Source organism: Haliaeetus albicilla, chromosome 24, assembly GCF_947461875.1.
Source record: "Haliaeetus albicilla chromosome 24, bHalAlb1.1, whole genome shotgun sequence".
Classification (NCBI taxonomy): Eukaryota; Metazoa; Chordata; class Aves; order Accipitriformes; family Accipitridae; genus Haliaeetus; species Haliaeetus albicilla.
In genome coordinates this window covers 11,192,415-11,220,308 of record NC_091506.1, presented here as the reverse complement: position 1 = coordinate 11,220,308, position 27,894 = coordinate 11,192,415, and the positions used below count along the sequence as shown (strand labels likewise).

At 64.9% G+C, this 27,894-nt stretch overlaps 4 protein-coding genes across 16 annotated transcripts; 3 read left to right on the top strand and 1 right to left on the bottom strand.

Moving 5' to 3' along the window:
• The first annotated feature begins 110 nt into the window (after window positions 1–110).
• Window positions 111–7,602, top strand: CPNE9 (copine family member 9). 3 transcript variants are annotated; one of them, XM_069812101.1, is made up of 20 exons: window positions 117–625; window positions 2,207–2,247; window positions 2,361–2,407; window positions 2,694–2,797; window positions 2,982–3,021; window positions 3,649–3,725; window positions 3,941–4,004; window positions 4,125–4,228; window positions 4,309–4,413; window positions 4,786–4,827; window positions 4,937–5,012; window positions 5,086–5,139; window positions 5,253–5,314; window positions 5,609–5,655; window positions 5,746–5,927; window positions 6,067–6,194; window positions 6,313–6,415; window positions 6,493–6,550; window positions 6,682–6,755; window positions 6,870–7,602. In XM_069812101.1, exons 1-20 carry the CDS (start codon window positions 549–551, stop codon window positions 7,020–7,022), a joined length of 1,638 nt encoding a protein of 545 aa, XP_069668202.1. In that variant the 5' UTR covers window positions 117–548; the 3' UTR covers window positions 7,023–7,602. The 3 variants fall into 3 exon arrangements, 2 of the variants coding, with proteins under 2 accessions (XP_069668202.1, XP_069668203.1); XM_069812102.1 differs by lacking the exons at window positions 117–625; window positions 2,207–2,247; window positions 2,361–2,407; window positions 2,694–2,797; window positions 2,982–3,021 and adding an exon at window positions 3,086–3,191 and having other exon boundaries at window positions 6,870–7,600; XR_011329679.1 differs by lacking the exons at window positions 5,746–5,927; window positions 6,067–6,194; window positions 6,313–6,415; ... (1 more) ...; window positions 6,682–6,755; window positions 6,870–7,602 and having other exon boundaries at window positions 111–625; window positions 5,253–5,401; window positions 5,609–5,629.
• A 391-nt stretch (window positions 7,603–7,993) lies between these two features.
• Window positions 7,994–21,599, top strand: BRPF1 (bromodomain and PHD finger containing 1). Of its 9 annotated transcripts, XM_069812086.1 has the most exons (14): window positions 7,994–8,185; window positions 8,336–8,953; window positions 10,098–11,057; window positions 13,480–13,636; window positions 14,765–14,896; window positions 15,242–15,388; window positions 16,353–16,665; window positions 17,600–17,914; window positions 19,179–19,466; window positions 19,574–19,721; window positions 20,241–20,377; window positions 20,473–20,591; window positions 20,703–20,857; window positions 20,947–21,598. In XM_069812086.1, the coding sequence occupies exons 2-14, from the start codon at window positions 8,358–8,360 to the stop codon at window positions 21,149–21,151; spliced, it is 3,672 nt and encodes a 1,223-aa protein (XP_069668187.1). In that variant the 5' UTR covers window positions 7,994–8,185; window positions 8,336–8,357; the 3' UTR covers window positions 21,152–21,598. The 9 variants fall into 9 exon arrangements, with proteins under 9 accessions (XP_069668187.1, XP_069668188.1, XP_069668191.1 ...); XM_069812087.1 differs by lacking the exon at window positions 7,994–8,185 and having other exon boundaries at window positions 8,229–8,953; window positions 17,603–17,914; window positions 20,947–21,599; XM_069812090.1 differs by lacking the exon at window positions 7,994–8,185 and having other exon boundaries at window positions 8,230–8,953; window positions 15,242–15,370; window positions 17,603–17,914.
• Window positions 21,600–21,694: 95 nt separating this feature from the next.
• OGG1 (8-oxoguanine DNA glycosylase) lies at window positions 21,695–23,736 on the top strand. 2 transcript variants are annotated; one of them, XM_069812108.1, is made up of 8 exons: window positions 21,695–21,761; window positions 21,935–22,064; window positions 22,155–22,429; window positions 22,508–22,687; window positions 22,766–22,944; window positions 23,015–23,156; window positions 23,241–23,290; window positions 23,378–23,736. In XM_069812108.1, the coding sequence occupies exons 2-8, from the start codon at window positions 21,955–21,957 to the stop codon at window positions 23,480–23,482; spliced, it is 1,041 nt and encodes a 346-aa protein (XP_069668209.1). In that variant the 5' UTR covers window positions 21,695–21,761; window positions 21,935–21,954; the 3' UTR covers window positions 23,483–23,736. The 2 variants fall into 2 exon arrangements, with proteins under 2 accessions (XP_069668209.1, XP_069668207.1); XM_069812106.1 differs by lacking the exon at window positions 21,695–21,761 and having other exon boundaries at window positions 21,831–22,064.
• CAMK1 (calcium/calmodulin dependent protein kinase I) lies at window positions 23,693–27,819 on the bottom strand. 2 transcript variants are annotated; one of them, XM_069812103.1, is made up of 12 exons: window positions 27,545–27,819; window positions 26,897–27,010; window positions 25,946–26,077; window positions 25,634–25,708; window positions 25,422–25,560; window positions 25,197–25,323; window positions 25,026–25,101; window positions 24,819–24,931; window positions 24,650–24,728; window positions 24,456–24,543; window positions 24,223–24,349; window positions 23,693–24,137 (listed from the first exon to the last, which is right to left on the bottom strand). In XM_069812103.1, the coding sequence occupies exons 1-12, from the start codon at window positions 27,802–27,804 to the stop codon at window positions 24,082–24,084; spliced, it is 1,386 nt and encodes a 461-aa protein (XP_069668204.1). In that variant the 5' UTR covers window positions 27,805–27,819; the 3' UTR covers window positions 23,693–24,081. The 2 variants fall into 2 exon arrangements, with proteins under 2 accessions (XP_069668204.1, XP_069668205.1); XM_069812104.1 differs by lacking the exon at window positions 27,545–27,819 and adding an exon at window positions 27,399–27,510.
• Between the last annotated feature and the right edge of the window lie 75 nt (window positions 27,820–27,894).

The window sequence follows — 27,894 nt, the reverse complement described above, 5'->3', positions numbered from 1 at the left end:
CTCCTGTCTGGGCTGCGGGCGGGGGGAAGGCGGGCAGCGGGGCTGAGCCGGGGGGGGCGGCGGCGGAGGAGCCGGGCGGCGGGAGCCGCTCTGCCGGGGGCGCCGCTCGCTATAAATAGCCCGGCCCACGCTCCGGGAGCGGCGGTACCGAAATAGCACCGAGCCGGGACCGGGAGGCGGGAGGGAGCACCCGGTGGGGCGGGAGTCGGCGCTGAGCCTCTGCCCGCACCGGGCTGGGGAGAGGACCTGAGTCCGCAGTCCCGGACGGGAGGTCCCGGTGGGGCTGGGCTGGGCTGGGCTGAGCTGAACCGGGCCGGGACGCGACGCGGTCCCGGGGCTGAGCCCCCGCGCCGCCCCTCCTGGGGCCGAGCCGTCGCGGGTCGGGCCGGTCCCCGGGGTCGAGCCACCCGGTGCCCGGGGCGGCGGGGCCGGGGCGGCCGTGCCCGTGCCCGTACCCGTGCCGTACCGTGCCGTGCCCGCCCCCGGGCGCGCCCGCCTCGGCGGCGCGGGAGGAGGCGGCGCGGAGCAGCGGCGGCGCCCGGGCGGGGATGGCGTCTCCGGGAGCGCTGGAGCCGGCGGCCGGCAGCGTGCCGGGCACCAAGGTGGAGCTCACCGTGTCCTGCCGGTGAGCGGGGAGCGGGCCGGGAGGAGGGCTGGTGGCCGGGCACGGGTGGGTGCGAAACGCGCGGGGATGCGCTGCGGGGTGCCCGCGTCCCGCAGCATCCCGCTGCCCGCCGGTCAGTCCCCGGCCCCGGGCGGGGGGTGGGCTGCGGGTTCCACTCGCTCCCCCGGGTACCGCTCGGTGCCACGGCTTGTGCCCAACGCCCCTCTGCCCGGCTGCCACCCGTGGGGAGAGGTCCCGACCCCTCCGCGGGGTCCCGGGGGATGCTGGCACCGGGCACGGCTCCGCGGCACGGCTGCTGGGGGGACGCGCTGCCCTTACCCAGGGCCGGGGTGCGGGACGGCCCCGCTCGGGGTGATGCCGGTGGGGCACGGGGTGCCGGTGCTGGCTGCAGGCGGGCTGCCTGGCTCTGCCCGGCTTCGCCAGCCCCGTGGGAGGCAACAGGGCCAGGAGTGGGTCAGCTTTGGGCCCGTGGTGGGACGGGGGCTGCTCGGTGCCTCCGGCTCTTGGTGGGGTCCGCGGGGCAAGCGGCGGCTGCTGAGCCAATCTGTCGGTGGCTAAATATAGCCCGGCAGAGACACCGCTGCCCTTGCTGCCCACGGCCGGGGGGGTCCTGCCTGCAGGGACTGGCACCAGCGGCCTCCTGGGCAGCGGCGTCCCCCATGCCAGGGGGTCAGGGAAGGCCTGCAGCTGGCCCCACAAAGCCCCCTGCCTGACTGGGCAGCTCTGGCACATGCCCGAGCCTTGCAAACTCCAGTCTGGGCCAGGGTCTGCCGTGCCCCCTCCCTGCGGCTGGGCCCCTGCCCTCCCCGCCAGCCGCTCTGGGCAGCAGGCAGAGGGACTGCAGGGCTGTGGGGCCTGGCAACTGCAGGCAGGGAGCAGGGTTCGCTCCTGGAGACAGTCTCAGGGCAGGGGCAGGCTTTGGCTTCGCAGCCCCCCAAGGGCTCAGCCCCATCCAGGGCTGCTGGGGGAGTCTGGGGAGGGGGTCTCTCTCCTATGCGCTGGGGCCAGAGGAGCTGGCTGAGCCCCCGAGCCCCTGGCCATGCCCCAGCCCACCCTGCGTGGCCACCTTGGGGGTGCAGGAAGGATCCCAGCAGAGCCGGTTGCAGCCCCCGGCACTTTCCGGTGTCATGCCGTGCAAAGGACAACGATCAATTGCTCTGCCAGTGGCTGTGTCGGGGGCACGGAGCTGGTCCCTGCCAGCTGCCCAACCCCTGCTTTAAGTGTCTCTTTTCTTCTTACTTCTGCACCCCGCCATTAGCCACACTCCCGCTGCCAGGGTGCGGCGGGCACTCAGCCGGCGCCAGCGGCACGGGGGAAGGTTTCATTCTCTAAATGGGTTCCCTGTCATGTTCAATCATCGTCAGCTCTGGAGACGCTGCTCCCCGCTCACCCCGCCATCCCACCGAACCTTGCGGTGGGAGCTAGTGCATCTCCCTGGGGTGCCGGGACTCTTGGCCCTGAGTGCCAGCATGGCCTTCTGGCATGGTGCTGTCCCACGATCAGGGGGGAGGACAGGAGGACCCACTGTGGGGCCAGGTGGGTGGCACCCAGGGTGGCTCACGCCTGGCTCCCTTCCCCCAGGAACCTGCTGGATATGGACACCTTCTCCAAGTCTGACCCAGGTGGGTGGCAGGGCTGGACAGGGGGCACGGCATGGTGTGGGCACAGGCGCGGCACGGCGCGGCACGGCGGCACGGCGTGGCACGGCAGCCCGGCTCTGCTCCTCTCTCCGCAGTGGTGGTCCTCTTCGTACAGGGCTCGGGGAGCAGTGAGTGGAAGGAGGTGAGCACGGCCCCTCTCGCCAGGTCTCTGGGGAGGCTCACAGCCCCATGCCGGGGGTGCTGCCGCCCCCAGCGCCCCCCGCTCCTGGCTAATCCCCGGCTGGGTTAAATGGGCCCATATGGCCACCCACATCCACGCTAATGATCCCTCCATGTTCACGCTAATGATCCAGCCCCGCCGGCAACACTAATCCCCTGCCGGGATTAGTGCCAGGGCAGCTGCGATGGGGCTGGGTCCTGGGGGGGGACCTGCCCTCTCGCCTCTTGCCTCTCCCCTCTCCCCGCAGTTTGGGCGCACCGAGGTGATCGACAACACCCTGAATCCCGACTTCGTCCGCAAGTTTGTCCTTGACTACTACTTTGAGGAGAAGCAAAACCTCCGCTTCGATGTGTGAGTAGAGCGGCCGGGGAAGTGCTTGGCCCCGCTCGGGGTGGAACAAAGCACTGAGTTGGTAATAAATAAGGATAATAAATAAGGATATGGCGGTGAAAAGCCCAGATGGGTGGGGAAGCAGGGCTGTGTGCCAGGGCACCCCCATGGGCACCGTCTCAGCGCTCTGCTCTCCCACCACCAGCTACAACGTGGACTCCAAGAGCTGCTCCGTTTTAAAGCAGGTGAGCGGAGCCTGTGCTGGGGGGACATGTGGTGATGCCCCGGTGTCATGCTGTGGTGGGGCACCCCAAGGCCATGCCCCGTGTGGGTGCTGTTGGGGGGGGAACAGGTGCCTCTTGGAGGGCTCTAACCCGCTCTCCCTCTCTCCGTGCCCCATGGGGACTGGCAGAAGGTATGTGCCCGCCACGCACCAGCCCCTGCTCTGCCCTGGGAACCTGGCCCTCATGGGGTGGTGCAGGATGAGGCCAGGACACAACATGAGGGTGGCTCTGGGGGTGCAGGATGGGTTCAGGGCACGTGGGGTGGCTCTGGAGGGATGGGTCCAGGGTACGTGGGGCAGTTCTGGGGGGGCACAGGGTGGGTCCAGGGCTGTGGGCTAGCCCTGGGGGCACAGGATGAGGCCAGGACACGTGGAGTGGGCACCTGGGGTGGTCCTGGGCATGCAGGTGGAGTCCTGGGCTGGGGGGTGGCTCTTGGCACACAGGGTGGGTTCAGGACACTTGGGGTCATCCCGAGGCAAGGTGGCAGCAGGTCCCGTGGGTGCATTGGGAAGGCGAGGGGTGGGGGTGGGTGGTGGGGGGCTGAGGCAGGAGCCCCTGGGGTCTCACAGCGCTGTGCTCGGGGCGCAGGACTTTCTGGGGCAGGCGTTCGTGGCACTGGGGGAGGTGATCGGGTCCCAGCGGGGCCGCCTGGAGAGAGCCCTCACGTGAGTCGCACCCGGTGGCGGGGTGAGGGGGGGGGTTCCCACATTATGTCCCCAGCTACCCGCCCCATGGGACCCCTCCCTGCATGTCCCTTGCTGGGGATACTGGACTCACTACTGAGCACCAGCCATGGGGCACGAGCCCAAACCCCTACACCATCTCCTGTCCCTGTCCCGTTCTCCTTGTCCCCAAGCTGACTCGTCACCTTTGGTCCCAGGGGGGTCCCAGGGAAGCGATGTGGGACCATCCTGCTGCTGGCCGAGGAGCTGAGCAACTGCCGGGTGAGTGCCTGTGTCCCAGCAGCAGTGAGGTGGGGGCCACGTGGCCCCCCCTGGCACGGGCAGCTGCTGGGGGGGCTCTGGGGTGAGGAGGTGGCCAGCGGTGACGGTCCCCATCCCCAGGACATCGTCACGATGCAGCTTTGTGCCAACAAGCTGGACAAGAAGGACTTCTTTGGAAAATCCGACCCCTTCCTCGTCTTCTACCGCAGCAACGAGGATGGCACGTGAGCGCAGGGGCCTGGCGGGGCGGGCAGGGTGCCAGTCTCACCCTACAGCGTGCCCTGACCCTGCCCTGTCCCCGCAGCTTCACCATCTGCCATAAGACGGAGGTGGTGAAGAACACGCTCAACCCGGTGTGGCAGCCCTTCACCATCCCCGTGCGTGCCCTCTGCAATGGCGACTATGACCGGTACGGGGACGGGGACAGGGATGGGGACAGCTGTGGGGCCAGAGCAGGCTATGAGCATCAATTTGTGGGTTTGGCCCCGCAGCGGCAGGCAGCTCAGAACTGGGTCCTTATTGGGTTTTTCTTCCTCTTTCGCAACCCAAATTACATAAAGGCATCCCCCTCCTTTTCAGAGCCCCCGCCGTGACCCAAATTTCCCACTTCCCTCCTGGCAGAGACGTGGGCCAGGCAGGCAGGGCGGTTTTGCCAGTGGTTGGCGGGCAGGGTGCTCGCTGCAGGGTGTGCTGCGGAGCTGGGTGTCCCCAAACCAGGGGGGCCAGGGGCGGCCATGCCAGCCGGGCCGGCAGCTCACCCTCTGCCCGCCTTTGCTTTCAGGACGGTGAAGATAGACGTCTACGACTGGGACCGGGATGGGAGGTGAGGCCATGTCCGTAGGGTTGCACGGGACATCGGGGTGCTGCTGCTGCTTCTTGGGGTGCCCCTCACCGGGGCGCCTGGCCGCACCGACCCCACGCTCCTCCCGTAGCCACGACTTCATCGGGGAGTTTGCCACCAGCTACCGGGAGCTCTCCCGAGCGCAGAGCCAGTTCACGGTGTATGAGGTAGGGTGGGAGGCTAGGGCAGGGGACTGGGGGGGCACCCCATGCCAGGGCTGACCCATCCCTGTGCCCGCAGGTGCTGAACCCCAGGAAGAAATGCAAGAAGAAGAAATATGTGAACTCCGGCACTGTGAGTGGGGCTGGGGTTCTCCTGGGACTCCTGTCTGTGGGGGGCCAGGTCTGACCCCCCCACTGTGCCTGCTGGGGGGGGGTCTGGGTCTGACCCCCCCCCCGTGCCTGCAGGTGACTCTGCTTTCCTTTTCCGTCGAGTCTGAGTTCACCTTCGTTGACTACATCCGGGGCGGGTGAGTGGGGGGCCAGGTGACCCCCCGGCTCCCCGAGACCCCCCCATGGGCGAGGGTCTCGAGGCAAGGATGGCAGTGACAGCACAGGTGCAGCCTGGGGGTGACGAGGGGGTGGGGAAGCCAGGGAGGGGGTGCAGGACGGTGGCCCCGGGGCTGTGGGGTGCTGGCTGGGGAAGGGGGGGCCCAGGCAATGGGTCCCGGGGAGCGGGGAGGACACGCCACGGCATGGGGCTGGAAGACAGCATCCCTGCGCCGTGAGGCCGGCAGCCTCCCTCGCTCTCCCCCCTCCCCAAGGACGCAGCTGAATTTCACCGTCGCCATCGATTTCACGGCCTCCAATGGTGAGTGCAGCCTGTGCGTGTCGGGGGCTCCCCGTCGGCGAGGCCGTGGGGCCAGCCGTGGGGCAGGTGCCGACGGGCGCTATGCCGCAGGGATGCCGTCGCAGCCCACCTCGCTGCACTACGCGAGCCCCTACCAGCTGAGTGCCTACGCCCTGGCGCTGAAGGCGGTGGGGGAGATCATCCAGGACTACGACAGTGACAAGCTCTTCCCTGCCTACGGCTTCGGCGCCAAACTCCCACCCGACGGCAAGATCTCCCACCAGTTCCCCCTGGTGCGCCACTGGGTGGGGGAGAATGCTGGGGTGGGGGGTAAGCAACCGCCTTGGTTGCATCCTGCCCTGGCATCCTGCAGCCAGGGGACACATACCAGGAACCATAGTCCCCCTCCAAGCGCCCATCCCTGTCTCCCAGAACAACAATGTGGACAATCCCAGCTGCGCCGGCATCGAGGGCGTGCTGGAGTCCTACCTCCAGAGCCTGCGCACCGTCCAGCTCTATGGTCCCACCAACTTCGCCCCCGTCATCAACCAGGTGGCTGGGTGAGCGCCGGGGGAGTCTGTCCCCTTTGCCATCCCCAAATGCCACCAGTCCCACTGCAGGGCTGGCTGCCCCACACCAGTGGGGCTGCTGGAGGGACCCCATCCCTTGTCCCCATAGGGCGGCCGCCCAGGTGACCGACGGCTCTCAGTACCACGTCCTCCTCATCATCACCGATGGCGTCATCTCTGACATGCTGCAGACCAAGGAAGCCATCGTCACCGTGAGTGCACCCTCGTCACCGTGAGTTCACCCCGTGTGGGGTGCTGCCCCGGCTGCCACCCTGCCTCTGCCCCACAGGCTTCCGCCTTGCCCATGTCCATCATCATCGTGGGAGTGGGTCCTGCTGAGTTTGAGGGTGAGTTGGGGCTTGGGGACACCGGGGAAGGGGCACAGAAATGTCTTTGGTGTCCCTTCCTCTGGGATGGTGCTCCTGTCCCCGGTGGCCACCCCACCGAGGCTCAATGACAGCGGCTGTCACCCCCCCAGCCATGGAGGAGCTGGATGGTGATGAGGTACGGGTGTCATCCCGGGGACGCTACGCCGAGAGGGACATTGTACAGGTAACACCGGCACTGAGCCCGGTCCCACCACAGGCGAGAGATGCTCAGCCCCTCGCTGACCCCTGCAGCCACATGGTTGTTTCCAACTGGGCTGCAAACTTCTTTCCCTCAAAGTTTGTGCCATTTCGGGATTATGTGGACGACTCGGGAAACCAGGTGCTGAGCATGGCCCGCCTGGCCAAGGACGTGCTGGCCGAGATCCCCGAGCAGCTGCTCTCCTACATGAAGACCCGCGACATCAAGCCTCGCCGGGCGGACCCCCAGTAGCTCCTCCATGGGCCGTGGGGACCGGCCGGTGGGGCGAGGACACGCGTCACCTTTCTTCTGCTGGTGGCCAGGGCTTAGCCACGGAGAGGTGGCCCTCGCAAGGGCGATAATCAGCTGCTACGGCTGGTGAACGGGGTTGAGACCTTCCTCTTCTGGCACAGAGCTGGACGTCCCCAGCCGCCCCCTCCTCCTGCCCGTCCGGCAGCAATGCCCCGGCACAGCCGGGCTGGCTCAGACTGTACCGTCCCTCAGCCGCGGCAGCGTGGGCAAGGCCGGTACCCGGGTACAGGCTGTTGGGGGGCCACGGTGCGTGTGTCCCCCGCCCCGGGAGGGCAGCCTGGCTCCCTTCCCCGGGGAGAAGGCCGACCCTGGGGCTGGGTGCATGCCGGGGGTCCCAGCCCCCCGCCAGTTCCCTGGGGCAGGGGCCCTCCCCCCGCTCCTGCCTGCACCCCATTATTCCTGCCTGCGCCCCATTCCTGCCTGCACCCGAGCGCCAGCACCCCGCTCCTCCGGCCCCGGTGCCCCGGCCCCGGCCTGCCTGCCTGCCCCACACCCGGGGGGGTGCCAGAGGGCTCAGCCCCACAGCTATGGGGTGCTGCAGGGCCTGGCCCCGCAGCCGGGGGGGGGATGGGTGGGTGTGCGGGAGGGCAGGCGGGGTCTGTACCGCATTACCGACTGTAAATAAACCGCTCCGACCGGGCCTGCTGCCGTGCTGGGGCCGGGGGGGGCCGCGGTGTCGGGGGGGGGCTGTGTGGGGGGGTGGGCGCTCGGGGGCGGGGCTCCCGGGCGGTGCCGGCCGCGCCTGTGATTCGCAGCGGCAGATTCGCCTCACTCGGCGCGGCCCGGCCCGGCCCCCGCCGGCCTTCCCGCGGCCTCCCCGCTCCCGCCGCCCTCCTCCTCCTCCTCCGCCGCCGCCTACCCTCTTCCCCTTCTTCCCCCCGCCCCGCTCCCTCCCCTCCCCTCCCCCGGCTCGGCCGTGCCGAAAGTGCGGTTGCTAAGGGCGGCGCGGCGCTTTACCCAGCGGCTGCCCCGCGCCAGGCGCCGCCGCCGCCGCAGCCTCCATTGTTGCGGCCCGGCCCGGGCCCGCCGCTGCCGCCGCCGCCGCCGCCGCTGCCCATGGAGCCGCCGCCCGCGCCCGCCCGCTGAGCGCGGCCCCGGGGCCGGTGAGCGCCGCCGGAGGGAGAGAGGGAGGGAGGAAAGGGAGGGGAGGGCGGGCGGCCGCCGCCGCCGGGGCCCGGGGAGGGGGCGGCGGGGCGGGGGGGCCCGGCCTGGCCTGGCCTGGCCCGGCCTGGCCTCAGCCCCCCCCGCCTCAGCCCCGCTCGGGCGGGCGACGCCATGGGCGTAGACTTCGACGTGAAGACCTTCTGCCATAACCTACGGGCCACCAAACCCCCCTACGAGTGTCCGGTGGGCACCTGCCGCAAGATCTACAAGAGCTACAGCGGGATCGAGTACCACCTCTACCACTATGACCACGACAACCCCCCCCCGCCCCAGCACACCCCCCTGCGCAAGCACAAGAAGAAGGGGCGCCAGGCCCGCGCCGCCAACAAGCAGTCGCCCAGCCCCTCCGAGACCTCCCAGTCGCCGGGCCGCGAGGTGATGACTTACGCCCAGGCCCAGCGCATGGTGGAGGTGGACCTGCACGGCCGCGTCCACCGCATCAGCATCTTCGATAACCTCGACGTGGTGTCCGAGGACGAGGAGGTTCCCGAGGAGGTGCCCGAGAACGGGAGCAATAAGGAGAACACGGAGACCCAGAGCGTCCCGCCCAAATCCGGCAAGCACAAGAACAAGGAGAAGCGCAAGGACTCCAACCACCATCACCACAACGCCTCGGCCGGCACCACCCCCAAGCTCCCCGAGGTGGTGTACCGGGAGCTGGAGCAGGACACCCCTGACGCCCCACCTCGCCCCACCTCTTACTACAGGTATTGTCCGTGGCCGGGGCGCGAAAAGGCTCCCAGGCAGCTCTAGCTCGTGTCCTGGGTCTGGAGGTGGAATTGGCCCCGCTCTGTGCAGGCGGCTTGTCCGTGGCTCGTGGAAATGGCTTCCATCTGCCTCTCCTGGGTCCCGCAGAGCTGGCTGTCCCATGGCTTCAGGCTCTGGGAGCTCTGTCTGGCATCGCACCCCGGTTTTGAGGGGTCTGTGTGCCTGTAGAGCTCTCGCTTGCTGCTTAGGTCATTGCTGGGATTGCCGCGCTCGTTCCTTGCCGGGACGGCATGTATAATCATAACAAAAAACGAATGTGTCCTTCTGCCTTCCATACTGCTCTTCGGAGGTATGCTGGGATAGCTCTAGAGCCCCCCAGCACCAAGGTGTACCTGTAAGAAGTGTCCATTTATGGGCTTAGTTCTCCTTGTTGTCCTACAGTTTTCCATGAGTGGTTTGGTGAGTTCAGTGGCCCAAAGTAACACCTCAAGCAGGGAGTTAATACTGAACCAAAGTAACGCTTGTGTGGCCACCCCAGCTGTCCTAGTCGCCCCGTGCCCTGAGAAACCAGTGTCATGTTCCAGGGACAGGATAATGACATTATTTCATGTCAGGGTGTTAGAAAAGAAACCTTCCCCTGAGGCATCTGCGATGGTGGGAGGTGGTTGCCTCGGGGTTCCAGCTCTTTCCTCTCTAAGTAACATCCCCTCACCCACAACTCAGAGTGAAAGAGAAGAGGGCGCAGCCGCCCTTGCCAGAATTAACGAAACATGGTGCCTCCATTCCTGGTTGCTGTTGTGTCTTAGGCATGAGGCTGCTGTCTCCAGAGCATTTGGCACCTGCTTGGTGGCTCGTGCCGGCTCCCATCTTGCGCTGATGAGTCTCCAAGGCCCTTACCTCGTCCATTAGACGAGTGTTATTTTGTCTGTGTCATGCCCAATGCGCTGTTGTGCCACTGCGCTGCTGGGGGTGCAGCAGCACCTCCTGCTTCTGCACGTTCCTGCCTCATCCCTGGGTTTTATTTCACTTGGGTCTTGGCTGTAGCGTTTAAACGTTTTCTCAGCCATAGCCTGCGGGAGTTAGGGTTCAGCAGCTCTGAGTCCCCGCCAGCTGTGCCCTCACCCTCCCGTGCTGTCCTTCCAGGTACATCGAGAAGTCGGCAGAAGAGCTGGATGAGGAGGTGGAGTACGACATGGACGAGGAAGATTACATCTGGCTGGACATCATGAATGAGCGGCGGAAGACTGAAGGCGTGAGTCCCATTCCCCAGGAGATCTTTGAGTATCTGATGGACCGGCTGGAGAAGGAGTCCTACTTCGAGAGCCACAACAAGGGGGATCCAAATGCCTTGGTGGATGAGGATGCTGTCTGTTGTATCTGCAACGATGGGGAGTGTCAGAACAGCAATGTCATCCTCTTCTGCGACATGTGCAACCTGGCTGTGCATCAGGAGTGCTACGGGGTGCCCTACATCCCGGAGGGACAGTGGCTCTGCAGACGGTGCCTGCAGTCACCCTCACGAGCCGTGGACTGTGCTCTCTGCCCGAACAAGGGGGGGGCCTTCAAGCAGACGGACGATGGGCGCTGGGCACACGTGGTCTGTGCCCTCTGGATCCCAGAGGTGTGCTTTGCCAACACTGTCTTCCTGGAGCCCATCGACAGCATTGAGCACATCCCGCCCGCACGCTGGAAGCTGACCTGTTACATTTGCAAGCAGCGCGGCTCCGGGGCTTGCATCCAGTGCCACAAAGCCAACTGTTACACCGCCTTCCATGTCACCTGCGCCCAGCAGGCCGGGCTGTACATGAAGATGGAGCCCGTCCGGGAGACGGGGGCCAACGGTACCTCCTTCAGCGTGCGCAAAACCGCCTACTGCGACATCCACACGCCGCCGGGCTCCGTGCGCAGGCTTCCCGCCCTCTCCCACAGCGAGGGGGAAGAGGAGGACGAGGAGGAGGAGGAGGAGGGGAAGGGCTGGAGCTCTGAGAAAGTCAAAAAAGCAAAGGCCAAGTCTAGGATCAAGATGAAGAAGGCACGGAAGATCCTGGCGGAGAAACGAGCCGCAGCGCCTGTGGTTTCTGTGCCCTGCATCCCCCCGCACAGGTACGACCCACTGCCCTCCCTTGACTGTGGAGAAATTTCTCCCTTTCTCTGTGCCTTGTGTCCCACTTTCCACATGGGCTTTATCTTGTTCCTCCCTTTAGCTTTTCGCACGGCTGCTTTTTGCTTTATTCTCGCAGAGGGCTGTTGGTGGTTTCTTCTGGGAGTCCTGCAGAGAGGCAGGGCGATGCGCTGCCCCGCAAAGGTGTCTGGGCCCTCGGCGGAGCAGGAAATAGCTGCTGTTAGCTTAACGGCAGAGAATGAACTTGGCCGGGTGCGTCAGGAAGCAGCTGGGGGTTCCCAGTGCTCCTTTCCTGTTGTGCTGACCTCAGGCGCTGGAGTAAACCGGGGAGGGAGGAGAGGGGCTGCTCTTCTTTCTGCCAAGGTTTTTTTTTCTCCCGGGCCTGTGCTGGGGAAAAGAGAGAAGTGTGGGAGTGATTCAGGCCTGGGAAATGGGCTAACCACAGGGGTTGTTTTGGCTCTGGAGCAGAGAGGTCTCATATCAGGATCCCTGTGCCCTGCTGAGCACAGCTCATCCATCCCAGCAACTGCTTACCCCTTGCTGGGCTTCCTTAGTGTTTTGTACCAGTCGCAGGCAGCAGCTTTGCCTCGGAGCTGCCTGTTGGAGCGGGGCCGGGCAGCAGCAGCAGGGCGCAGAAAGCCTTGGAGCAGCTGCCTGCGAGGGGTGGCTGGAGAGGACCAGGACTCCTGCCTGCTGAGGGGCACGACTGTCATGAGGTTGGCTTCACAGCATGAGGTGTCAGGAAGGTACTTGAGGCCTTGCCAGGAATTGTGTTTCTGTTGCATCCCGACCCTGAGGGCTCACGGGAAGGTGCAAACATCCAGTAGTTACAGCTGTAACTACCATGTGTCTTGCTCTGGTCTGATCACTGGGCTGGCGTGCAAATCCCAAAACCAGAGCATCTAAGAGCCTTGCCAGAATTTGTCAGTGTAGTTTATAACTCTGGGTGTCCTCAGCAGCGTGCAAAAACACATAGAAGCATCTTAGGACAGTTTTGGATCTTGCCGTCACCCTGCAGCAGGCATCGCACTGTTGAAGCGTGGGCTGGGCACAGAAGCGTTTGCCTCTGTGGTTGTGAACCACCATCCCTGAGCTGCTGAGCTCTCCTCCTTCCTGCGGCCGGAGCTGTGCCGGGGATGTAACCCCGTGATGCCCTGACACCATATCGTTGTTGTACCGGCTGACCCGTCGAGCACGGCTGTGACAGTGCAGGGACACAGGACCGCTGCTTTCCTGTGGACTCTCGAGACTATCTCCTGCGTGGTCGGAGGGGAGCACCCGGAAGCTGTGGGCTTTGCTCTCTGGGCAGGATTCTGGTCACTTGTGGAGGCAGGTTTCTGCTACAAGGCTGCTGGCGTTTTGCCACAGTTTGTGTCCTAACCTTATGTTTTTGCTCACTCGGGGCTTGCTCTGTAGCTGGAGCCTCTTTTCTTATGTGTGGACGCATTGGCAGGTGCTATCATTGTGCTCACAGCAAAACCCACACTGAGCTAGAAGCTGTTAACCTCTCCCCAGGCCTTCCTGTTGGGATTAATTATTCTTCAAGGGCTGTTGCCAGAATGCCAAATGTCTTCCTGTGGGAGCTGTGCTTGGCCAGCAATGGCACATGAGGCTGCTCTCCCCAGCCTCTTCAGCTGAGGCTGATGCAGGTTGGGTCATCCCGTGCGCAGAGCTGTCCCTGTGAGATGTGGAGATGCTGGACTTCATCCCTTCGGCTCCCTGCTAGCAGGGCATCTCTGTCCAGCTTTGCTGAAGGAGGCTGTCCCAGCCCCTCCAGGCTTTCTGCTGTTGTAGAGGGTAGGAAAATCCCTTTTGTGGTGTTTTGGGCTGTTTAGGGTAGTCCTTCATTAGCTTGGATAGGAGTTCTGTTGTGCTTGTGCCTCCTGTTCCCTCCTCACACTTTGCCAGGTTTGGTCAAGTTACGGGCTCCCTGGGGCTCGTTTATCTGGTAATGTTTGGCCAGGGCCTTTGTCAGCATGAGTGGCCCTCAGCCGGGTAAATAAAGGTTTTGGGATAGCAGTGCCATAATGCTCACAGTCTCAAGGACTGTGGGAGCTGTTAAAAGTTTGGTCCCCAATGCATCTGTGTTGTACCACGACCCGGAACAGCCTGCCCCAGGCTTTTGCCTGAAAGTTGGCAGGAGGTAGAAAGGAAAAGTCTGTTTTGGAGAGGCAAGGCTGGATGTTTCCTGGCGTCCTCTGTTGTGGCTGACGCAGGCAGGCGGCTGCCGTGCATGACTTGGTGTTACAGAAATTCCTGCCACAGGAAAGGGCGTTCTCTGCCCAAGCAGCTTCTCAGCTGCTCTCGGGTGGCCTTGCTGATACATCCCCCCAGCCAGGGCTTCTCCTGCAGTGGCCAGGCTTGCCTTGTTGATGGGGTCTGTGGTTCCTCTCCCTTCTTCAGGCTCAGTAAGATTACAAACCGTTTAACCATCCAGAGGAAGAGCCAGTTCATGCAGAGGCTGCACAGCTACTGGACTCTGAAGAGACAGTCCCGCAACGGTGTCCCTCTGCTCCGCCGCCTTCAGACACACTTGCAGTCACAAAGAAACTGCGACCAGGTAAGGGCAGCTCATTGGGACACTGCAGGGAATCCTGGCTGCACGCGCCTGCTTCCTGCGCCTTTGGAGTTGTGGGCTCAAAGCCTTTGCTGCATGGGGTGCCTGCAGGCGCAGAAGGGGAGCCAGGGGTATGAGGTCCTGGATGAGGAAAGGGCAGCCCCAGCTGCTTTTGCTGCTTCACCTTCTCCTCTGCTCTCGGCGTTCAGAGATTTGCCAGGCAGCGATGCCGTTGGCAGCCTGCCACAGGAAGGGAATCCTGCCCTCTCATGCTGCTGTGCAGAAGTTAGCTCGTTCCTCATGCCCATGTTTAGCCGGTGGTGATGGCAAACCTGTCAGAAATGGCTCTAGTCTGAGGCTGCTGTGTCAGTAAGTGTTGAGAGAGATGGCCGGAGATCTCCAGAAACAGTCTGGAAGAAACCAAGGCCTCGCTTTCAGTTTCTGAAACCGCTCCAGGAGCACTCCCTGTGGGTGCTGCTTCCAGCCCACTGTCTGCCTCAGCCCTTAGTCAGCACTTCACAGATGTGAAGTCTCTGGTGCCAGAGAGGAAGATTTTTCTTCTGGCTCCCTGCCTGAGCTCTAAATCTTTCTTTCTGAGCCCTTTGAGGACTGTGACCGGGCAGGTGTTTCTCCTGCCTTTGCCCCCTCTCATTTTTATTTGCTGGAGAAGAGTTGAGACTGCTTCTGCCCATCTTTGGCTACGGCAGAACAGAAGTTGGCATTTTTTGGTGCTCCAGAAGTGAAAGCAACCAGAGACATGTTCCCTTTTTGCCCTGTTGCCCTTTGCCGGAGCTCTGAGCAGCAGCACAGACCCCAGTATTGTTGATCTGTGCTCCTGGGCAGCTGCAGGCAGTCAGTCGTGTTAGAAAGAGTATTTCCAGAGGCTCAGGATGTCTGCCTCCTGGCATCTTAAGGGCTTCGTGACCAAGGAGTAGGTATTCAGCTCTGGTCAGAGATCACGCTGTTTCTGAGCCGCCTGCCTAGGTTACAACAAGGGAACTGTGACCTTTGCTGAACCAGTGGGTCGAGCATGCCAGTTCCCTTTGCCAGGGAGGGGCCCCAGCACACAATCAGGAAGGTGGAGATGGGAACACATCTCCTGTCAGCTCATGGTCTCTGATGTTCCCACAGAGAGACACTGAGGATAAGAACTGGGCCCTGAAGGAGCAGCTGAAGTCATGGCAGCGCCTCCGCCATGACCTAGAGCGTGCACGCTTGCTGGTGGAGCTGATACGCAAGCGGGAGAAGCTCAAGAGAGAGACGGTAACGATTGTTTGCCCCTCCTTGGGGAGCTGCTGGGGTGGGCATGAGCATGGGCTCTTTAGAGTGCTGCAGGGCGCGTGCTGGGGTCCCCTCAGCCGTGCTGTGCCCTGCCCCAGTGGCTCTGAGCAAAGGTGGCTGCTCTGCAAGGCTGAGGTGGGACACGCAGGTGCTGGAGCCAGTGTTAGACCTCCTCTCCCCGGAGATGGGTGTGAGGTGCAGTCCCTGCCCCTCGCGTGAGGAGAGCTGTCGCTGTCCTGCAGGACTGCACCGCTGCTCCCTGGGGACTGTCCCCACTGTCTGGCCGCCAGGCAGGGGGCTCAGCCCCACTCTGTTCCTCTGTTTCAGATCAAAGTGCAGCAGGTGGCACTGGAAATGCAGCTGACCCCCTTCCTCATCCTCCTCCGCAAGACGCTTGAGCAGCTGCAGGAGAAAGACACAGGCAACATCTTCAGCGAGCCGGTCCCTCTGTCTGAGGTAACAGAAATCTACGAAGTAAGAACCCCCTCCCCCAGATTTCTACTTCACTCAAAACTTGTCCCTTGCTTGTGCCAAGGGTTGCCCAGGGTGCTCTCTTGTCTGGAAGCTCCCCCAGGCAGCCTGGTGCTGGCCCGCGCATCCCAGCACCACTCACCCAAGGGGGGTGTGCAGCAATGCCCCTCCTGGGTGAGCTGAATGCAGAACAGCTGAGCTGGTGCTGGCCGGGAGCACAGCACTCAGCTCTTCCTCTGCACGTGTTGCTGGTGACTCCAGTGTCTGTGAGTGGTTGGGGATTCACGCTGGGAAAGGCAGAATGCCAGCCCTTGGCAGGCAGCACGCTCTTACCTGTCCTCTTGAGAAGGCCTCTGCTAGGTGACAGACTGAGCACAGCACAGAAATGGGTTTGACCCTCAGGCTGTCACTGCTGGGAGCAAGGGAAATGATTCCTGAGACACATCATCGAGTCCCCGCCTGGGGAGGTGGGGAAAGGCCACGCCAGCTCTGCACAGCTCTGGCAGCAGGTTGGCACTGAGGTGTCTTGGCAGAGCTGGGGAGGAAGGCTGTGCGGTCCCACCTGCAGCCACTGCTGCTTCCTGGACTGTACTGTTTTACCTGTCTGCGCTCACCCTCCCCCCCAGGGGCTGCGCTTGCGGTTTCCTCCCCCGGGGAACACCATGTAGCATACCGGATCCCAGCTGCCTGCAGACAGGAGGAGAGGACGGGGTGCTGGCATGTGCACTGGAACCGTAAAAACGCTTCAGAGTGTGTATCTGCTCTAACAGGTTGAGCACAGCACATGGGCTCTCTAGTCCGGAGGCGTTACTGTTCCTCAAGCTGCAAAAGCAGACAGCATTCCCCGATGTGCATTTGGGCAGAACACAGGGAGTGATACCTGATTCCTCTAACAACTGTTTTCTTGGAGCAGGTAATGCTAACTGATGGTTCCTGGGCTCTTAGCTCTGGCTCTTTCCTCATGCAGGTCCCAGACTACCTGGATCACATCAAGAAGCCGATGGATTTTCAGACAATGAAACAAAATCTGGAAGCCTATCGCTATCTGAATTTTGATGACTTTGAGGAGGATTTCAACCTGATTATCAACAACTGTTTGAAATACAATGCCAAAGACACAATCTTCTACCGGGCAGCCATCCGTCTGCGGGAGCAGGGAGGCGCCGTTCTCCGGCAGGCTCGCCGGCAGGCGGAGAAGATGGGCATTGACTTTGAGACAGGCATGCACTTCCCCCACTGTGTAACGGTGGAAGAGGCTCAGGTCCAAGACATCGAGGACGGTGGGTACTCATCCCCTGTTCCAGGGTGCGAGGGCTACTCAGAGGTAAAGCCCAGGCAGAGTCAGGGCACCTGGGGGTCTGTTCGAGCAGCGCCCTATGGGAGGTTCAGTCGGATGCCTGGACTGTGCGTCCCCACTCCCCGGAGAGGTGGGGGCTTTGCTAGTCAGGTACCTGTCGGCCCCATTAGATTGGTTCTAGGCAGCGGCTTGTCCGCATGTCCTGCCAGTCCCTTGGTCCCTCGTCTTCCTCTTGGTCAAGGCAGGAGGCTGCCTGGGATGTGGCCTCCCTGGCCAGCATCAGGGGTACTGTCACTCGCCCCATCCCCTGCACTGGCTGTGAGCTTCTGAGGCTCCTGCTGCACTGCCCAGCTAGAAGGACTGACTACCCCTGGTAGCTGTATGCTCCCCCCTCTCTCCCCAGCTGCAGGCTTTGCTGGCTGCCATGCAGCTCCTGACACCCATCAGCCAGATCTCGCTGGCTCCGTGGTTGTAGTTCTGCTTTTCTCTGGGCAGTGGGGAGCACTGCCAGGAACAGTGTGTCAGAGAAGGATCCTTTTAGGGTCCCCCTCTTCCTGCTCCAGCATGCGACAGGCTCAGAGAGGGGAACTTCCCTGTTCTGTAATGCTTCAGGATCCCTTTGACTCTTGTTTTCCCTTTCTTTTTCCTACTGTGTCCTTGCCCCAGCCGATGGGAACCCTGGCATTCTCCAAGCTGTTGATCAGCCTGCTTTCCCCAGCAGTCCCAACCGGCTTGCTTCCCACAGGGCTCCTTCTCCAGTTCTTTTAGGGTAACTTCCCATGTTCACAGGTGTTTGGTACCATGTCAGCTACTTCCCTCCTGCAGGGAATCTGGATTGCCCCATGCCCTTTCAGGTAGAAGAGCTCCAAAGAGTTCCCGATTTCTTTCATCCATCTGCTCCTCTTTCATTCCCCCAGAAGATGTGCGGCTGCTGCTCTCAGAGAATCAGAAGCACCTGCCCTTGGAGGAGCAGCTAAAGATCCTGCTGGAGCGGCTGGATGAGGTCAACGCTGGCAAGCAGAGCATAGGACGGTCCCGCCGGGCCAAGATGATCAAGAAGGAGATCACGGTCCTACGGCGGAAACTCGCTCACCCGCGGGACCTGGGCCGAGATGGGCTGGAGCGGCACAGCTCCTCTGCCAGGGGAGTCCTGCAGTCGCACAACCCCTGCGAGAAGGACCTGCAGACAGACAGTGCTGCAGAAGAGAGCAGCAGCCAGGAGACTGGCAAAGGTACCGGTCCCTCCAGAATACTGCCAATTTTGGGGAGTGGTGCAGAACCACCTCTGGACACGCTTGGCTGGGGGAGAGGCTGCCCTGCCAGGTGCCTCCTGAGGCAGGAGGGCCAAGTGGGCAGCTCCCCGCACACACCCCTCTCTTCGCTCCTCCTTAGCAGCAGGGCCGATGGCCTCTCAGGGGGGCAATCCCTTATCTCCCATTCCCCTGCGGGGCTTCCTTGTTTCCAGTAGTGCCTCCTGTTAAGGGTGGGTGCAGACTACAACGTCTGCGCCTCCCCGGGCTCCCTCCCAGCATCCCCATCCGAGGACAGTACCCCACTGGGTAGTTTGTAGTGAGCTGTGCCAGCCAAGCAGGTGGGACTGGCTGCTGAAGGAGGCCACCTCCTGCGTCTGGAATAGCCACAGCCTGGTGTGTGTTTGCCTCTGGGGAGGGTTGGCAGGTCGCTGGTGTTCGCAGCTGCTGTCAGCGTTCACCCGGTGAGCTCACCTCCCGTGCAGCCGAGGAACTGGATGTCGTTCCAGAGACTGAGAGTCCCAGCTGTGTGATGTGGGGCATGAGATAGATGGATTGTTTCCTCCTGCCAGCTCTGCCACGCTGCCCGGTTTCTCTAGGGGCATTAGGGAGCAGGCTGCCTTCAGTGTCCCTTTGCGCTGGGGGGCACGGGAGGGAGTTGCAGCAGCGCTGACTGCCGAGCTCCAAAACGCCCTCCTGGGGCTGGGAGCTGAACGTGGGCCAGCCGCCAGCTCCCTGGCCTCTGGGATGGAGATACTGAGCTGGGCTCCATGGGGAGCAAAGCAGGAGCTCCAGGCAGAGCTGCCAGGTGTCACGGGGGGTTTGCCATCTCTGCATCCCAGTCCTGCCCCGCTAAGCACTGGGAAAAGCAGGCTTTTCCGCAAGCAGGGTGTGTTTTAGGGCCTTTGTCTAAAAGGGTGCAGTGGAGCTTCTCAGCTGCTGCGTGTCGTGGAAAAGGTTTATCCCTGCTTGCTTCCTATTCTTGACTTCTGTTTCTGTGAGGTTGCTGCCTGGGAGAAAGGAGGGCATCCCTGACTGGTGGAGCATTCTTTGATGTCCCCATCTAGCTTTTACTGTCAGCAGACTGGATAGTTTGACCCTGAGGGCTCAGGCATGGCAAAGCTCAGGACGGAGGATCTTCCGAGATAATGTTCCAGAGAAATGAAGCTGTTCCTTGATGCCGCTGCCATGCGGTCCCTGCCAGGTCCTGTGGGCTGCAGCTGACACCTTCTACTCCCTCTTCCAGGTCTGGGTCCCAATTCTTCTTCCACCCCAGCACATGAAGTTGGCAGGAGGACCTCAGTGCTCTTCTCCAAGAAGAACCCTAAAACTGCAGGCCCTCCAAAACGTCCAGGACGCCCCCCGAAGAATCGGGACAGCCAGATCACTCCCGGCCACGGGAACAGCCCCATCGGGCCCCCCCAGCTCCCGATAATGGGGTCCTCCCAGCGGCAGAGGAAGCGAGGGCGAAGCCCGCGCCCCAGCTCCAGCTCGGACAGTGACAGTGATAAGTCCACTGAAGACGCTCCCATGGGTGGGTGCAGCAGCTCCCCCCGCGCAGCCAGGCGGCCGTGGCCCCGCTGGGAGCACGTGGCGGGGTGCTGCACGGTTGTAATGCTCTTCTGGTGGGGTGTTTTGCAGACCTGCCAGCCAACGGTTTCAGCAGCGGGAACCAGCCAGTGAAGAAGAGCTTCCTGGTGTACCGCAATGACTGCAATCTTCCCCGGAGCAGCTCCGACTCAGAGTCCAGCAGCAGCAGCAGCAGCAGTGCTGCCTCGGACCGTACCAGGTACCGGCATGGCTCTGATGCGGCGCTCGGCCTTGAGTTGCCAGATGAGGGAGCCTATTTGGTGGTACCAGTCTCGTTCACCGTCCTGTGGCCTGGCTGCTGTTATCTAAACCCTAGAAAGCTGCGGGTTTTGTGCCTTTTTTTAATGTAAAACCTAAAGGTGTGAGTGTGCAGCAAAGGGCTAGTAGGGAGCATGAACCGGGGAATTCCCTCTTGGCACAGCAGCTGCTCTGACACCGGCCCTTCCAGCAGCCAGCTCCAACAGGTTCCTGCCTGTGCCTCTAATTCGGATTGGTGCTCGTTTTCTGGGTCCATCCGGGTGAAACCGGGTGAAGGTCTGGCTGGCATCTCATTAGAAGCACCATCCCCCCTTTCTTCCTGGTACCCCTGCCAAGTCCGTCCCAGTGCTGACAGTTGAAGCCCATGGGCCCTGGCGTCCCGCCAGGCTGGCCCTCTTGAAAGCGGTTTCTGGAAGCTTAATGTGGCTCCTGCTGACGGCTCCGCTCCCTCTCCCTGCAGCACAACGCCTTCCAAGCAGGGCAGAGGGAAACCCTCCTTCTCCCGAGTGAACTTCCCAGAGGACAGCAGCGAGGACACGTCAGGGACGGAGAACGAGTCCTACTCCGTGGGCACGGGCCGAGGCGTGGGACACGGCAGTAAGTACTGCGGCCGCCTGGCCACCTGCCTGGCTGGTGCCTTCGCCCCGAGGGGGGACGCAGCTGACTCCCCTCTCCCCTCTCCTCCGGCACAGTGGTGCGCAAGGGCATGGGGCGCGGTGCGGGGTGGCTGTCTGAGGACGAGGATTCCTCCCTGGATGCCCTGGACCTGGTGTGGGCCAAGTGCCGGGGGTACCCCTCCTACCCGGCGCTGGTGAGTACTGCCCGCTCCCGGGGCCTCTGAAATCCACGTTCCCCCGCCCACAGAGCGGCACTCGGGGTTCCCCCTTCCCCTCTCAGCCCTCCCCTCCAACTCCTCCGGCAGATCATCGACCCCAAGATGCCGCGGGAAGGCATGTTCCACCACGGCGTCCCCATCCCCGTGCCCCCCCTGGAGGTGCTAAAGCTGGGGGAGCAGATGACTCAGGAAGCACGCGAGCACCTCTACCTTGTCCTCTTCTTTGACAACAAGCGCACTTGGTAAGGCCGGGGCGCCGGGGGCTTCGGAGCAGGCAGGGGGGTGGGGGGGGTCGGGGGTCGTCCGGAGACGATTGTAACCCTCAAACGAGGTGGCCCCCCGCTCCCCGCAGGCAGTGGTTGCCCCGGACGAAGCTGGTGCCTCTGGGGGTGAACCAGGACCTGGACAAGGAGAAGATGCTAGAAGGTCGCAAGTCCAACATCCGCAAGTCGGTGCAGATCGCCTACCACCGCGCCATGCAGCACCGCAACAAGGTGCAGGGCGAGCAGAGCAGCGACTCCAGCGAGAGTGACTGAGCTGGCCCCCCCCCCCACCGCCGCCGCTGCCGCCGCCGGACGCTCCCCCGCCGTATCTCAGGGCAAAACGGGGCTCGGGGAACTTACACACCCCCCCCCCCCCCTCCCTCCCACCTTCTCCGTGCAGCTGGTCTGCACCCAACGGGGGACCGGGAAAGCGGGAGGGGGGGGGGGGGGCCTCATCCTGTGCCCCCCCCCCCCCCCCCTTTCCCCACTCTCACGTTCCCGGTGCCTGCTTCCCCCAGCCCGCGGCTCCCCGGGATCTCGTTCTGGCCGCCGCCGCCGCCGTGCCCCGGGGCGGCCCCCCCCGCCCCCCCCATCTCTCCCCTCCCTTCCCCGCCACCCCGTGCTGCCCCCCCCCCCCGCCCCGCCCCGGGCCCAGGCCCCGCCGGCCCCGCGCTCGGACGTTGTTTGTATTTATTTTGAAGGAAGAAAAAAAAATCTATTGATTCTTAGAAAATAAACCTCCCGCTGCGGGCGGGGAGGGAGGAGCGGACACGTGCGGGCGCTGCCGGGTCGCGCTTCCGGCGCTGGGCGGGCCGCGAGCGGAAGTTGAGCCAGAGCGTCGCGGGCGGGCGGGCGCTCTGCCTGCGCGGAGGTGAACTCTATGGTGGGGCCGCGGCGTGGGGCTGGGTTCGGGGGTGCGGGGTGACCGCGGGCAGGCGGGAGCTGGGGGTCCTGCGGCAGCTCTGGGGGCAGAGGGGAGTTTTGGGGTGGCGCGGCGGAGGTAGGCGGTGCCTGCCACCCCCCCCCCACGCGTGTCCCTGGGGCAGGGGGGCGCAGCCCACCCCCCCGCGGCCGCCATGAAGCTGCGGGACGCCCCGTCCGCCTGCCCGTCCCTCTGGCGCTGCCTGCCCTGCCCGCCGGCCGAGCTGCGCCTGGACCTGGTGCTGTCGTCGGGACAGACGTTCCGGTGAGGCGGCCCCGGGGGTCCCGGTCCCGCGTTGCCCCGGCCGGGTGGGTCGGGTCAGGCCCGGCCCCGACGTCCCCCCGTGTGCGGCAGGTGGTGGGAGAGCAGCCCGGGGGCCTGGACGGGTGTGCTGGGGGGACGCGTCTGGACGCTGAGGCAGGAGCGGGACCGCCTCTGGTACACGGTGTACGGCGACGAGGACGACGACGACCGCGACGGGCGTCCCGCCGAGGCGGCGAAGCCGGACGGTGCCGAGACGGACCGGGTCCTGCGCGACTACTTCCAGCTGGACGTGGGGCTGCCGGCCCTGTACCGTGCCTGGGGGGCGGCCGACCCCCTCTTCCGTAAGGTGGCCGATGACTTCCCAGGTGAGGCGACCCCGTGGCCCCACGGGGGGAGGCCACGGCACCCGCCCGGCGTCCCCCCTCACCGTGTCCCGCCGGCAGGGGTGCGGGTGCTGCGGCAGGACCCCGTCGAGTGCCTCCTCTCCTTCATCTGCACCTCCAACAACCACATCTCCCGCATCACCGCCATGATCGAGCGCCTCTGCCGGGCCTTCGGCCGACGCCTCTGCCGCCTCGACGCCCGGCCCTTCCACGCTTTTCCCTCCCTCTCGGCGCTCGCAGGTCTGCCACCGCCCCACCATCGCCGCCTCCCCCGCTGTCCCCCCACCCACGACCCCACGCTGTCGTCCCCCTCCGCAGGCGCTGACGCCGAGGCCCGGCTGCGGGCGCTGGGCTTTGGGTACCGGGCCAAGTTTGTCAGCGGGAGCGCGCGGGCCATCACCGAGGGCCTCGGTGCCGAGGGGCTGCACCAGCTGCGCACCGTGCCCTATGCCGAGGCCAGGAGGGTGCTGTGCGCCCTGCCCGGCGTGGGTGCCAAGGTGGGTGCCGGGATGGGGAGACGGGGAGCGGGGGCGGGTGGCGGGGGCTGACGGTGCTGCCCGGCGGCAGGTCGCCGACTGTGTCTGCCTGATGGCCCTGGACAAGGCGGAGGCGGTGCCGGTGGACACCCACGTCTGGCGCATCGCACGGCAGCGTTACGGCATGGCGCTGGGCGGCAGGAGCCTGACCGCCCGGGCCCACCAGGAGATCGGTGAGGGCAGGGCTGGACCCTGACGTGGGACCCACGGGGATGGGGACGGTGGTCCCGGCGCTGGCGCTCATCCTCTTTCTGCAGGCGACTTCTTCCGGGGGCTGTGGGGCCCCCGTGCTGGCTGGGCGCAGGCAGTGAGTACCCCCGTCCCGGGCACCCCAGGGCTCAGCCCTCGCCACCCACCCCTGTCATGCCCACCCCATCATATCTCCCCACGCCAGGTCCTCTTCTGCGCCGACCTCCGCCAGGGCCAGCAGCCAGCCGGCAGCCGGGATTGGGCCGGGGGGGGCCGAGGCAAGGGCAGCCATGAGGAAGAGCCCCCCTAGGGACACCCCAGGAGGGACAGAGCACCCGGGTCAGCGGCTGTGGGGGGGATCGCTGCGCCTGCTCCCAGCCTGGGATGCGCAGGGGTGTGGGCAGCTGCCTGTCCCCTGCCAACTGGGTGCTTGGGAGGAGCTGCTGCCCTGGGCAGTGAGGCTGGGGGGGGTCAGGGCTGTGTCCAGCCCCTGCCCAGGGTAGAGCTGAGCCAAGCGGCATTGGCCTCTTGCCTTTATTACAAGCAATAAAATAGAAACATCCATTTGGAAAATTCTCCTTAAACATGCTGGGGGGGGTGGGGGGGTGGGACAGTGCCAGGGCAGGCGTGGGGAGGAAGGAAAGGGTGTGGGAGGGGGCCCGGGACGCAGCCCTGAGCTGGGGGGGTCCTGGGGGCTGCCCCTGCCCCGATGCAGAGCTCTGCTGCGAGCCTGTGGTGGGGGCAGCCCCACACGCCCAGGGTGAGCAGGGCAGGGTGCCCCTACACCATCCCCTCCCTGGGTCCAGCACTGCAGGGCCCCCCCACCCCACGCTGTGTCCATGGGAGGGCTGGACACCCCCCGGCCCCCTCCGCAGCCCCCCCCCAGGATGCGGCCATGTGGGGCCGTGGTCAGTCTGGTGGGAGGCGCTGAGCTCTGCTCACAGGCAGGCACCCACAGTCCGACCCTGCGGGGAGAAGTGGGGTGAGAGCCTGGCGGCAGCCCCAGGACCTGCGGGATGGGGGGGGGGGGAGGGGGGGGTCGGGGCTCACCGTTGCTGGTGCCCCCCGCCAGCCGCTCGCCGGGGCTGGTGGGAGTCGTCTGCCCGGGGCCCTCCTGGCTCGTTCCCAGCTGCAGCTTCCGCATGTGTCTCACCACCGCCGTGGCGTTGAAGGCTTGCTGCCAACCCCACAGCGTCCGTCATCTGGCACAAAGAGCCCCCCCTGCACACACCCCCCCACCGACAACCCCCACATCCCCCCCCCCCCCAGCATCCTCTGCTCACCTTCCACTTGCTCTTTGCAAAATTCTTCTTGATCTGCTCGCTCACCGACTGGTGGATGTTCTTGTCCAGGGCTGTGTCCCCAGCAATCCTGGGGCAGGAGGGGGGGAGTCAGCGGGGGCCCACCGTGCCCCACGGCTGCCATGGAGTGAGTCAGGGGCAGGGGGGTGGGAGAGAGAGTGGCAGGTCCCCCTTACCAGGGATGCTGCAGGGCTTGCTCACAGGTGAAGCGCTTGCCAGGGTCCTTCTCCATCAGGTGCTGGATGAAGTCCTTGGCTGGGACGGGGCATGGAGCAGCTGTCAGCGCCTGTGCCTGCCACCACCCCCCCAGCCCCCAGCACCCCGGTGAGGGGGTTCCCAGCTCACCCGAGTCTGAGATGTCATCCCAGTAGGGTGAGTCAAACTCGTACTCAGCCCGCAGGATCTGCTCGAAGAGCTTGGCGTCGTTCTCGTCGTAGAAAGGGGGGTAACCACAAAGCCTGGGGGGGTGGCGGGGAGGGGGATGCTGGCCCCGGGTGGCCCCAGGGGGCCGGACCCCCGTGGAGGGGAGGGGGCGGGAGGGGGGGTACGTACAGAATGTAGGCGATGACCCCGATGGACCAGCAATCCACTGCCTTGCTGTAGGGCTTCTGCGCCAGCACCTCCGGGGCTGGGGAGGACGGCAGGGGTGAGGGGGGCCCCCAACCCCAGGGAGGGACCCCAACCCCACACCCAGGGTGGTGACAGCCCGTGGCAGGCGCTCACCCACGTAGCCGGGGGTGCCGCAGGCTGTGGACATGATGCTGCCACAACCCTCGATCTTCGACAGCCCAAAGTCACTGATCATGATCTTGGAGTCCTCGTCCAGGCTGTAATAGAGCAGGTTCTCGGGCTGCGGGGATGGGGGGGGTCAGGGAGGGGTGACGCCGGGGTCCCCTCCCCGCCACCGCGACAGGGGGCTGTGTGTGTGTCCCCCCCGCCACCGCTCACCTTCAGGTCGCGATGGACGATGCCCATGTCATGCAGGTACTTGACAGCATCGAGGATCTGCCGGATCAGGGTGCTGGCATCCCGCTCGGTGTAGAAGCCCTTCTCCACGATGCGGTCGAAGAGTTCCCCCCCCGAGACCCTGTGGGGTCGGGCAGTGCCGGTCAGCACGGCCCCCCCCTTGGCCCCTCTGGACCCCCCCCGACGTCACTCACAGCTGCATGATGAGGTAGAGGTGGGTGCTGCTCTCATAGATGTCATCCAAGGCCACGATGTTGGGGTGCTTGATCCTGGGGGGGGGAGGCGCGGCAGGATGAGGGGGCTTCCAGCTGCCCCCCCACCCTGGCCCCCACCGGACAGGGAGCAGCCAGGCTCAGCCCCACGGGGCATCACGCGCTGCCGGCTATTTTGGGCGCTGCCGATAACACCCGGCGATGGGTGCTGGCAGCGGGGAGCCATGCCGGTTGCTGGGGGGCGGGGGGGGCACAGAGCAGGAGCCCCCATGCTGGCACTGGCACAGCCCCTACTTGTGGAGGACGGCGATCTCGTTCTCGATGCTGGTCTCCTTCCCCTCCAGCGCCTTCTTGGCGATGCACTTGATGGCCACCAGCTTCCGCGTCGCCTTCTCCTCCGCCAGGACCACCTCGGAGAAGGCCCCCCTGGGGGGGGGGCATGAGGGGTGAGCAGGGCAGGGGGTGCCGCTGGCCGGATCCGCTGCTGCCGCCACACTACAATTGCCATGGTGACGGGCAGAAAGTCCAGCTATTTATAGGAGAAAAGCGAGCGGGAGCCGTCCGCTGGGACGGCCGGACATGGGCCCTGCCAGGGATGGTGCGCCCGGCATCCCTTGGCCCTCCTGGCAGGGCTGCACCGTCCCCTTATCAGGCAGGATAAAGCCGTGGTGCTGCTGGCAGCTGGGGCTGAGCCATGCCAGGGCTGAGCCCCTGGGTGGGTTTCGGCAGCCCCGTGCCGTGTCATCCAGGGCAAGCAGGGCCAACGTGCCCTGCGCCGGGAGGTGTGTGGGGACCACCTGAAGGCCGAGGTGCCCGGCGGGAGCTGGGACAGAGCCGTCGGTGATGTCCAGGTGGGGCAGGTGGTGGGCAGCCTGATCGCGCCCCACCGGGCCCTAAGCCTTGCCGTAATTAACCTGCTAATCCAGCCTAAGAGCCTTACGGTGCTTCGGGCACCGCCGGGCACCCCTCTGCCAGCCGGGGGACCACCACCACGCGTCCTCGGCATGGCTGCCGGCACGGGGAACCGGCCAGCGGCAGAGGGAGGTGGCAGGCAGGGCAGGCAGCACCGCAAACCCCTGCCCGTACCCAGCGGTGCAGGGCCTCGTGTGCCAGCCCAGCCTTGGGCCAATATTTGAGCTGGCGCGGTTCCACACAGCGGATTTGGCAAAGCCGGAGGGGTCAGATCCGGCACCGCGAGTGGGTTGTCACTGGTGTCCTGTCCCCCTCCCGCCGCCTGTGACTCACGTGCCCAGGACCTCACGGAAGTCATAGATGCGCCGAATGTCCTCGGTCCTCTTCTTCCAGCTGGGCCCATCCTGCCCCAGCGGCATGGTGCCCTGTGGGGCCACCCACTCCCACCTGTGACACGAGTGGGGACACGACGGCGGCGTGCTGGAGCGGGGTGTGGGGGGTGGCGTCCAAGATGCCATAAGGATGTTGGGATGTGTGTGGGGGGAGTGACAGGGGTACCAAGGGGACGTGATCGGTGGTTGTCATCATGGGGTGATGGGAACAAGCTCTGTGCCTTTGCTCCAGCCCCACGGCCAGCCCCCCCCCCGCCACGCGCGGAACTCCTGGCGTGGGGTGCCCCCACGGGGGGACTACACACTGTGCCCCTCCCGTTGCCTGCCCGCCCCGCGCCCGCCTCATAGGGCAGGCGCGGGGCGGGCGGGCAACGGGAGGGGCAGAAGAATACGCGTGGGTGCTTGGGGGGGGTCCCCACTCACGCCTCCCCCACGCGTGTCACCTGGTACAGCCGCGCCGGGCGGGACACGCGTGGCGACAGGGCTGCGTACCCGGTGGCGGTGCCCCCACCTTCCCCCCCCCACCTCCACCGCCGTCAGCTGGGCTCTCGCGTGGGCACCGGCTCCGCGCGTGGGGCCCCGCCCTTACCGACGGCGCTGCGGCGGCCCCGGCCCCGCGCCGAGCAGCGGCGGCTCCTCCCGGCGGCGGCAGCGGCCGGCCCTGACGTCACGGGGAGGGGCGTGGCCGCGCCCAACCGCCGCCAATGGGAGGGCGGTGGGCGGAGCAGGCGGCCGTCGGGCGGGGCGGGGCAGGCGTCTAGCGCGGGGATGCGAGCGCGGTCTCTTGGGCGGACACGCGTGGGGTGCCCCCCAACAGCGGGCTGCGGGACAGCCCCCGCCCCCCCACATCCCCCCACCGCTCTGCCCCACGGCGTCCCCGAGGCCACCACACCATCGCCTGCACCGGGCTGCCTTTATTGCCCGCGCACGGCAGCGGAA